General features: G+C 37.1%; 1 protein-coding gene across 1 annotated transcript in view; it reads left to right on the top strand.

Moving 5' to 3' along the window:
* Window positions 1-11,752, top strand: part of LOC103207321 (serine/threonine-protein kinase Nek1-like) — a 278,788-nt gene that overhangs the window by 250,669 nt on the left and 16,367 nt on the right. Inside the window, exon 18 of the mRNA XM_007952898.1 lies at window positions 9,518-9,669. Coding sequence (XP_007951089.1) covers window positions 9,518-9,669 — 152 coding nt within the window. The remainder of the gene's footprint in view (window positions 1-9,517; window positions 9,670-11,752) is intronic.

Here is an 11,752-nt window from a genome sequence, read left to right as displayed (position 1 = left end):
CTATATGCTGAGTAAATAATCAGAGAAGCTGGACTAGATGAAGAAAAACGTGGCATCAGGATTGGAGGAAGAATCATTAACAACCTGAGATACGCAGATGATACAACTTTGCTTGCTGAAAGTGAGGATGACTTGTGACACTTATTAATGAAGATTGAGGAACACAGTCTGCAGTGTGAATTACATCAATATAAAGAAGACAAAAATCCTCACAACTGGACCAATAGGCAGCATCACAATAAATGGAGAAAAGATTGAGGTTGTCAAAGAATTCACTTGGCTTGGTTCTATAATCAAGGCCAATGGAAGCAGCAGTCAGGACATTAGACAACATGTAGCACTGGGCAGGGTGGCTGTGAAGGAACTCTTTCAAGTGCTGAGGAGCAAGGATGTTTCCTTGAGGACTAAGAGGTGCCTGACACAAGCCATGATATTTCCAGTCATCTCATGTGCGTGTGAGAGCTAGACAATGAATAAGGAAGACCGAAGAAGAGTTGATGCTTTTGAGTTGTGGTGTTGGCGAAGAATGCTGAAGGTATCATAAACTGCCAAAAGAACTAACAGATCTGTCCTGGAGGAAGTGCAGCCAAGATGCTCCTTGGAAGCGAGGATGGCCAGACTTCGTCTCACCTACTTTGGTCATGTTGTCAGAGGGGACAATTCCCTGGAGAAGAATGTCATGCTTGATAAGATGGAGGGTCAACGAAGGAGGGGAAGGCCTTCAATAGATGGATTGGCATGGTGGCTGCAACAATGGACTCAAGTATAGCAAGAATCATGGAGCTGGTGCAGTATCGGGCAGTGTTTCGTTCTGCTGTGCATGGTGTCGCTGTGAGTCGGAAACAACTTGACGGCACTTGACAACAACAACAAACATCTTTCTGGTATTCTTTGCTTTCAGCTGAGATCCATGTGACATCAGCAATGATATGCCTCATTCCACGTCCTCTTCTGAATGCAGCTTGAATTTCTGGTATTTCTCTGTCGATGTACATCTGCAGCTGTTTTTGAATTATCTTCAGCAAAATTTTACTTGCATGTGATATTAATGATACTGTTCAATAATTTACACATTTTATGGGATCACCTTTATTTGGAAAAGCACAAATAAAGATCTTTTTTAGTCGGTTGGCCAGGTGGCTGTCTTCCAGATTTGTTTGGCCAAACATTTAAGCACTTCCAACTGTGCATGCATTTGTTCTGACATAGAAATGGATATTCCATCAGTTCCTGGAGTGTTGTTTTTTGCCAATCCCTTCAGTGCAGTTTAGACTTCTTCCTTCATTACCATCTGTTCTTGATCATATCCTACCTCCTGAAATGGTTGAACATCCATCAATTCTTTCTGGTACAGTGACTCTATTTAGTCCTTACATCTTCTTTTGATGCTTCTTACATTGTTCAATATTTTGCCCATAGAATCCTTCAGTATCTTAACTTGAGGCTTGAATTTTTTTTTTTTTTTAATTGTGATCTGGGTGGAAATTTACAAAGCACATTCATTTTATCATCAACAGTTCGTGCACATTTGATTTCACAGCCTCAATTACAATCCCCAACCATAAAAAGCTCTTCTCCGTTCTCCTCCCTGTGATACCCCTTCCCTGTGCCCTTCTTATCTGTGCATTCCTGTCTGTCCAGCTCTCCCTCTACATGAAAGCTGCCCCTCTGATGTCTTATGGCTGATTGATCTAAGGGGTACATCTCCCTAGTGTAGATGGGTGCATCTCTCTGGGGTAGATGTTCAGCTTGTAGGTCTGTTGGGCTAAGAGCCAATCCAGGGATGTAAGTCCATTTCCAGGCTCGAAGGATAATGCAGGGTCATAGTCTTGGGGATTCCCAATCTCTATGCAACCATTAATTCTGGTCATTTTTGTGTTTTTGAATTTTGTTCCACATTTTTCCTCCCACTCTAGCCAGGATCTCCAATTTTGATTCGAGTGGTTGGCATTGGTAGTTTTTTGGTGTCAGGGTCTTGAAGGCTGAGGTCCTTGTGGTCCATCATATCTTTGAATTAATTGTTTCCAAATGACTTTGAATTCTTCATTCTTCTTTGCTCCAGACGAGAGGAGACCAATAGTTGCATCTTAGATGGCTGCTCAAAAGCTTTTAAGATCCCATTCTCTACTAAACAAAGTAGGATGTAGAACAAGATTTGTATGTACTATGTTGTGCCAATTGATCATGATGTCCCCTGAGAGACTATGGTCCCAAGCCCAAAGTCCTGGTTATTCTCTGCCTCGGGGTATTTGGTTATCTGAGACACTATTCCAATCTTGTCTTCTGTTACTTCTGTAATGTTCATGGATAATCTTGTAGCACAAGCTTATATGTAAGACTGTCTTCAGCCAAATCTATACTTGGTCTTGGGTATATTCCTATACTTGAGGCTTGAATTTTTTCTTCAGTACTTTCAGCTTGAGAAATGGCAAGTAGATTCTTCCCTTTTGATTTTCCTGCTATCGATCTTTTTACATTTCATTAGAATATTTTACGTTGTCTTCTGTAGCTTCCCTTTGAAATATTCTGTTCTGCTCTTTTGCTTCATTGTTTCTTCCATTCACTTTAACTACTCTCCATTCAAGAGCAATTTTCAGAGTCTTTTCTGACATCCATTTTGGTCTTCTCTTCCTTTCTTTTCTTTTTAAAGATCTTTTGCTTTCTACGTGTATGATACTCTTGATGTCATCCCACAACTCATCTGATCTTTGGTCACTGGTGTACAGTGCATCAAATCTCTTCTTCAGATGGTGTCTAAATTCATGTGGATATACTCAGTGTCATATTTAGCTCTCCTAGACTTGTTTTATTTTTCTTCAGTTTCAACTTAAACTTGCATATGAGCAGTTGATGTTGTGTTCCACAGTCAGCCCCTGTCCTTATTTTTACATGATTCTGAACTTTTCCATCATTTCTTTCCTCAGATGTAGTCAATTTGATACCTGTGTATTCCATCTGGTGAAGTCCATGTGTATAGTTGTCATTTATGTTGTTGAAAAAAGGTATTTGCAATAAATAAGTCATTGGTCATGCAAAATTCTATCACACAGTCTCTGATGTCATTTCTATCACAGTGGTCATAATTTCCAACCACCAATGCTGCTTCTTTGTTTCCAACTTTTGCATTCCAATCATCAGCAATTATCAATATATCTTGATTGCATGTTTGGCCGATTTCAGACTGGCGAAGTTGGTAAAAGTTTTCAGTTTCTTCTCTGGCTTTAGTGGTTATTGCTTAAATTTGAATAGTAGTCTTGTTACCTGGTCTTCCTTGTAGTCATATGGATATTATCCTATCCCTGACATCATTGTACCTCACTGTAGGTCTTGAAATGTTCTTTTTGATGGTGAATAAAATGCCATTTCTTTTTACCATTCCCCACATAGTAGACCACATAATTGTCTGATTCAAAATGGCCAGTACCAATCCATTTCAGCTTACTAATACCTGGGATATCAACTTTTATGCATTATTTTTTTTTTATTTCCATTTTTTTCCCAGTTTTCCTGGAGTCATACTTTGTACATTCCATATTCCAATTATTAATGGATGTTTGCAGTGGTTTCTTCTCATTTTAAGTCATGCCACATGAGCAAACAAAGGTCCCAAAAGCTTGACTCCATCCTTGTTATTAAAGTCAACTCTAAGGAGACAGCTCCACCCCAGTCATGTTTTAAACACCTTCCAACCTGAGGTACTCAACTTCCATCACTGTATCAGACAGTGTTTCCTTGCTATTTGTAAGGTTTTCAGTGGCCAATTTTTTTTTTTCAGAAGCAGACCTATATACATTCTTCTTGCTACTCTTTCTTTGTCAGGAAGCTCCACCTATACCTGTTCACCATGGTGACCTTGCTAGTCTTTGAACTACCAGTGGTATAGCTTCCAGCATCACAGCAACCTGCAAGCTACCACAGAATGACAAACTGAAAAGCAGGTAGTGGATCCTTTCATAACTGGTATGAATCCTACTTGGTCATGTTCTGTTATTTTTTTATGTAGTCTTGGATTCTGTTGGCTAGGATTTTCTTGAACATTTTTGCATCTATATTCCAGAGGGGTATTGGTCAATAACTTTCCTTTTTAGTGGTGTCTTTCCTGGCTCTGGTGTCAGGATTATGCTTGCTTCATAAAATGAATTTTTGAGGATTCCCTCCTTTTTTATGTTCTAGAGTAGTTTGAGTAGTATTGATGTTAGTTAGCTCTTCTCTGAATGTTTGATAGAATTTTTCAGTGATGCTGAGTCAGAACTTTTTCTTGTTGGGAATTTTTTAATGACCTGTTAAATTTCTTATTTTGTTATGTTCCTGTTCATATTTTTTACCTCAGTCCGTGTTAGTTTAGGTAGTTCATGTGTTTCTAGAAAGTTGTTCATTTCTACTGGGTTTTCAAATTTGTTGGAGTACAGTTTTTCATACTAGTCTCTTAGTCTGTATATTGGTTCATTCTGTTGTGAATTTGCATTTTCTCTTTCTTATTTAAACTTGCCAGTGGTTTGTCACTTTTGTTAATCTTTTTGAAGAGCCAACTTCTAATCTTACTTCTTTCTATTGTTTTTCTGTTTTATTTATTTTTGCTCTAATTGTTATTATTTCCTTTCTCCTGGGTACTGTAGGCTTTTTTAGTTGCTCTTTTTCTAATTGTTTCAGATGTTGGGTTAAGGTGTTGATTTTGGTTCTTTCTTCTTTTCAGATGTGTGCCTTTATTGTGCCTCTGAGTACTGCTTTTGCTGTGGTTTTAGTATGTTGTGCTTTTGCTTCTACAATTTTTTTTTTAATTTCACATTTTATTTCTTCTGTCACCCAGTAATTTTTGAGCATGGTGTTATTCTGTTTCCATGTATTTTATTTTTTTCCTGATCCTCCCACTAATTGATTTCTAATTTTATAGCACTGTGTTCCAAGAAGATGCATTGTAAGGTTTTGAATTTTTTTAAATTTACTGAGACTTGCTTTGTAGTCTAACATATGGTCTATTCTGGAGAAGGATGCATATGCACTGGAAAAAAATGTGTGTTGCATTTTTTTAGGTGGAGTGTTCTGTATGGCATAGTGCCTAAGGCATTTGACTGCTAACCAGAAGGCTGGTGGTTCAAACCCACCAGCTACTCCCCGGAAGGAGGGTTGAGCAGTCTACTTCCATAGTGATACTGCATCAGAAACCCAAGAAGGGGTCGCTATGAATCAGATCTGACTCCACAGCAGTGGTTGTATTTGCATTATGTTCTGTATAGATCTATAACATCAAGTCAGCTGATTATATTGTTGTGGTCTTTTGCATCTTTGTTGAGTTTCTTTCTAGTTGTTCTGTCATTCATTGAGAATAGTGTGTTAAAGTCTCCTAATTCTGTTGTAGAATTGCCCATTTCTCTTTTCACTTCTGTTTTATTTATTTATTTATTTATTTATTTATTTAGTATTTTTGGGCTCTTTCATTACATGCATAAGTATTTATCGTGGTTCTGTTCTCTTGCTGAATTAACCCTTTTATCATTATATAATGCCCTTCTTTGTCACTAATGCTAATTTTTGCCTTGAAGTCTATTTTATCAGAAGTTAATATTACCACTCCTGCTCTTTTTTGGTTCCCATTAGCATGATTTTTTTTTTTTTAACCTATCCTTTTATTTATTTATTTTTATCTTTGTTTTTAAGGTGAGTCTCTTGTAGGCAACATAGTGATGGGTCATTTTTTTTTTTTTAATCCATTTTGTCACTGTCTTTCTCTTGACTGCCACATTTAATCCATTCACATTCACTGTAGTTACTGATAGCTATGAATTTACTGCTATCATTGTTTTGTGTTTTTTATTGTGGTATTGTTTCTTTGTTCTGAATATTTTTTCTGTGCTGAGTTCATTTTGTTATCAGATTTTCTTTTCTTTTTATCCATTGTTGTTTATTGTGTTTCACTGCGGACTTATGATTTTTTTCTTTCTTCTTTTGGTTAGAAACCATATTGATTTCCTTTTGAAACAGTCTGTTCTATATTGATATTGTCCTGACTTCCTCTCTGTTTGGAAATATAGTTATACCATTTATTACCTCATTACACTTTTAAATTGTTGTCTTTTACAGATTGACAGCTGGGGTTCTCTATTTTCAGTCTTAGGAGTTTATGTTAATTTTGAGATTTCCTTTTTTTTTTTTTCTAAGGGTTTATCTTTATTATCTTTACCTCTTTTGCACCTCTCTGTGTTTGAGAATTCTTTTTTCGGGGTTGGTTTCTTTGTGAAGTTGTCCAGTGTCTTAATCTTAGGTGGTTGTCTACCATTTTTAGTTTTCTGTCCAAAGAACTCCCTTTATCATTTCTTGTACATTTTGTCTGGTTTTTACAAAATGGCCATACTTCTCTCTCCCCAGAAACTGCCCTCTTTCTATCTCTCTTTTCTTATCATTCAGTCTAATTATTTATCCTCTCATTTGATGCTCAGGGTCCCAGGATCATTATCTGTATCTCTTTCACTCAGTTTTTCCAGGTCTCTGGTATAGAGGGATTGGGTGGAATATGTCACTAGAACGTCATTTTTTTCTCTACCCCTGTTCATAACTTTTTAGTGTTTTAAATCTATTTTTAACCTGACTTATGAATTTAAGTGAGTAAATATTTGTAGAAGATATTCTGAGGAATCATTATTATAGTAATATTATTATAAACATAGGGTAAACAAATTGCTTATCATAAAATATTTTGTCGTAGTTTAACTAGAGTATTACTAATTAATAATTTTACATGAAAATACTACAGATGAGAAAGTGAGTTCACAATTTTTGTAAATTGAATTTCTTGTGGAATTCTATGAATATAGTTGGCACTTAATTCATTCACTATCTTATGTGATTATGAGAAAGAAATAGAACTAACCCTCCTCCAAAAAAAAAAAAAACCTAAAAAAACATATGTTTTAAAAACAAATGTTTTAGTTTCCTAAAACATTGCTTACCTTTTTAATTTATAATGTTTCTAAATGCTAACTGAATAAATTAGCATGCTACAAAGAATCTAGAGAAAATTGGTTTGACTATAAATGAAGTAAAATCTTAGGCAAAGTGTTATGGGTGAACAGCTGTTTTCAGGAGGATCCCTTTCCACAGATGTTAAACTACAGAATATTGTGTAACAGCATGAAAAAAAGATTTAGTAGAATCAGAATTATAGAACTGAAAGTGTTCTTATATAAAATCTTTCTGACTGAAGCTGAATATCCTATTTAAAACTTTAATAATCTATCAAGAAAGACTGTGAACCTAAAAGGTATTAAATGTAGTTCAGATAATTATCTGATTGTCAGTGTGTAGACCCGTTCAGAGAGACAAATTGTGAAATTATATGACCACTTAAAATTACTTTCACGTTTTATTGTTTTATGCTAGGTTATGAAAGTTATTTTGATTTAATAATCTAGATTTCAGATATCAAATCTAAAATTTATCTCAGTCTAAGAAATATTGCATCCTTTTGTCCAAAAAAAAAAAATGCCGTTTACTTGATTCCAACTCAAAGTGGCACTATAAGACAGACTAGAACTGACTGATAGGGTTTCCATGGCTGTAATATTTACAGGAGCAGTCTACCATATCCTTCTTCCATGGAGCAGCTGGTGAGTTTGAACTATGGACCTTTCAGTTACCAGCCAAGTACCTAACCACTGTGCCACCAGAGTTCCTTGAATTTAGGTATATAGTGCATATATGCTGTTTATTTTCACTGTTTAGTAGGTGCCTAGGGAAACTGTTACAGGGTGCTTTATTTGCATACTACTAGTTTACAATATATGTGGTTTGAACCATTACCATAATAAATCAAGTGTAAATTCTGCTGAAAATGGGAGATTTAGCAGAAGATATACTCTCAGTACCATTATGAAGTACTTTAACAAGCAGTATGTTTTCACCAACTTCACCAGTATGTATGTAGTTCATAAGCACTTTTCCTCTTGAGTGCTGTAATATGTAAATTGTGTTCAAATAATGGAAATCTGTCCTTTTTTATTATTCTCAAAAACAGATTGTACCAATAAAATAAGCCAAGTATATAAATTTTCATTAATATGCTAAACATTGTGTTTTCTTCATAGTCTCCCATCTGGTGTTGCATTCTTACCAGAGCCTTAGGATTCATGTTTCAAATCTCAAGGATTCCTTTTAGGGTTAACCCAACACAGAGACTTTTATGTATAGATTCTATTTTTCATACCCCTGTGTATGCATCACATTCTAGTTGTTGAAAAGTGAATAGACAGAGGCAATTCCTATTATCCTTGGTCTTATGCAACATAAATTTGTATTTTCAACAACTTAACTGCACTGTTTTTTCTCAGCTCCGTTTGCTGATTTCCTTCTCTTGCCACTACTATAAATAATCCTCAGCATGGACATCAAAGTGCCTGTCTTTCCAGCTCTCTGTTCTAGTAGAAAAGCCCCACTCCCAGTTACATGCTCAGGGAAGCAATGCTAGGCTTCTCTTTGTAAGATTGATTTGAGCAATGTTGACAGGCCAGCAACTCCTAGGATTAAGAGATACAAAGGGCCACCAATTTCATGTGATAGTATTTAACCACATTCAAACTAACTCACTCCAGGATTTGGGCAAGAAAATTTAGAGAGTGCTGGCCATAGCAAATGAAAGGACCACTTAACAGATACTATGAAAGAAGGGCAGTGTGAGTAGAACAAAATTCAAAATCTTAAAAAAAGAAAAAAAAGACCAAGTTTGCTGGTTGTATAGAACCTGGTGAGACCCCTGACACTATGGCCCCTACCTGCCCTTCAGGTCTGGAATTGAACTCACTCCTGTGGCTTCCAGCCAAATAATAGACAGGCATATGGGCTGAACATTTATATCAGGTAGGTACACTCCTTGGAGTGATCAATCGTGGGAGAACAGAAAGGAAGTGTTTACACAGAGAGACAGCATGGGAAGTGGGAGTGCACAGGAGGGAAGGACACAGAGAAGAGGAAACTATGAGGAGGAAGTGAGAAGAGAGCTGTAATGGAATTGTAGTTAATATCATGAGACAAAATGTGTATGAACTTCTGTGTGAGAAATGAATTTGCTCTGTAAACTTTAACCCAAATCACAATAAAAATTTTAAAGAAAATAGGGTAGTATGGGCCATGAGTAGTGAGAAGGAGGGAATGGATGGTTTTTGTTGTTGTTGTTGTTATGTGGTTTTAGCCCTGCCTAATTCCTGACACATTTAAAATTCCATTCCAAATCTTTCCTTAGGATAAACACCTCTCCTTACCTTTTAAATGTCACTTTAAATGAATGTCTGTTTGTTACCCAAGCATATAATGAACTCAAGTGTAGTTTTCTTGGTGAAAAATACTGAGCTGAAATTCAGGAAGATTAGGTTCTAACGTTTGGAAGGTCACCTATGAAGCTTCTAGCTCTAAATATGATTTATATATATATATAATGTAAATTACTAACTTTAATTTTATAATTTTTCCCATTTTTATTTTCTAATTCCCTTATTTCTAATAAGAAATCTGTTTATTTATTTATTTTTAGATGTTGAGAACATGTTCACTTCCAGATCTCTCAAAGCTGTTCAGAACACTGATGGATGTTCCCATTGTAGGAGATGTGCAACAAGACAATCTTGAAATCGATGAAATTGAAGATGAACACATTAAAGAAGGACCTTCTGATCCTGAAGACATGTGAGCACAATGTTATTAATAAATGCTGACACTGAAAGAATGTTTGAGTTTAAATATAAGTTCTAGAGATGGCGATTTACCTACACAGTTTTTAAAAATTATCTGTAGCTAATATTTTAGTACTCCTTTAGCCTCTTACAACTTATTTAAAGTACAGTCATGCAAATTGTGATAAGTATATTTGCCTCTGTATAATATAATAGCTTAATTTCACTTGAGGAATATGAGAAAATAGTTCGTATTTATCTTCTCTATCTTTGCTTATCACTGAGCCTTGAACACATTGTCTTGCATATGGTAGGCGCATAAAAAATGATTAAATGAATATTAGCAAGATGTTGTTAGTTGCCATCAAGTGGGTTGCCATGGTGACCTTATGTATAACAGAACAAAACATTGTTCAATCCATCTCCATAATCTTTGATATGTTTTAATCCATTGTTGAGGCTATTGTGTCAACCTGTCTCATTGAGAGTTTTCATTTTCACTGACGCCTCCACCTTACCAAAAATGGTGTCCTTTTCTAGCAGCTGATCTTTCCTGATACTACTGGTTTACAATATACATGATGTGGACCATTAAAATAATAAATAAGTGGAACATAAATTCTGCTGACAGAGATTCAGCAGAAGAAATTCAAGTGTTAGAGTGTCAGCAGAAGTGTCCAAAGTAAGCACATGAAGTCTCACCATTCTCGCATCTAAGCATTCTAGTTGTATTTCTTTTAAGACTAACTTGATTGTTCTTATGGAAGGTGCAGTGTAGTAAATTACTTTGGGTGGCTTTTCTACCCATAAGTCTTTGTGAACCCCAACGTGGGATTTGTTATGAGCAACTGAGGAGCTCTTGATTGCTGAAGGCGTCCACCTGGAGTATTTCTGTTGGGAGTGGCACAAAACAATGTTCTGGGAGGTGCCCACTCTATCTCAGGTGCTTAGAGTTCTGATGCTATGATTGGCTAATTTGGCCACTCTGCTGGGCTCAAAAGGAGGTCTCCTAGAGGCAGAACTCTATCTCTGACTGCTCGTGGAGGAAGACGTGCTGCTGAAAGAGACACACACCCCTGAAAGAGACACATGCTGCTGGGAAGGAGATGCAAGAGACACACATTGCTGAGTGAGACACCGAGGGACAAGCACTGCTGGGAAGGAGACTGTGAGAGACTGCTGGCTGAGGGACAGTGGGCTGGGAGAGAGACTGAGCGTTCTTCCTGACCTTGAGTTGTAGCCTGGTGCTTCCCTAATAAACCCCGTAATCTGTGAGTTCTGTGTGGCCACTGCAGCGAATTATCGAACCCAGGAGAGAGGTGGTGGGTGCTTTGGGAAGAACGGTTGGTGAAAGGGCTGGAGGGAGGCAGCATGTCTGGCCTTGCAGTAATAGGCCTTGGGTTACTGCTGGTAATCCTGCCTTTCCCTTGTAGGGTTAGAGGAGGTCGGAACATGTGGCCTCCTTGCCGTTTTAGCAGAAGGATAATGTTATTTCATAGTCAAACACTACATAATATTGGGATTGCAGTGGGAAACTGTGAAATGCTTACTACTCAACAAGACCCCACAAAAGTGGGCTGAAATTTCTATGGCTGTTTCCTGCAATGCATGATTTCAAAGCTGTGGCAGTGGGGGGTTAGCAGGTAGACCAGTTGTATGTGTGGGTGTGTGGGTGTGTGTTACATGTAACTTGATTATTTGCACAAAATTTATTTCTTTGTGATTCATGGGGAATCCAGAAGGAAAATTTAAATAGCAACACTTCTGAGAGTTATTGGGAATGATGCCCTCCTTGAGAGTAATCCTCCTCATGTTCTCTGACATCATGAGCCCTCTCAGCCCTTCAGGCAAAATTTACAAACTTTTGGGGAAATAATACTAGGGTACCCTGCAATAAACTATATGAGAAGGCACATTCTTTTTTAAGAAGACAAAATTGCGAGTCAAGAGAATATGCAAAAGAAGGGCCGCTAGATGGCGGACTAGGCAGAAGGACTGCACAGACCCTCTTCAACAAAGACAAGGGAAACCAATTGACACAGACACAGAAGATAATCTTGGACCCCTGAGCCTTGAAGGGAAGGATTAAACCCCAA

This window comes from Orycteropus afer, unplaced genomic scaffold (assembly GCF_000298275.1).
Source record: "Orycteropus afer afer isolate SDZICR_OR568_19922 unplaced genomic scaffold, OryAfe1.0 scaffold00364, whole genome shotgun sequence".
NCBI classification, from domain to species: Eukaryota; Metazoa; Chordata; class Mammalia; order Tubulidentata; family Orycteropodidae; genus Orycteropus; species Orycteropus afer.
Note: the sequence above shows the minus strand (reverse complement) of the source record. Positions and strands in the feature narration are given on the sequence as shown.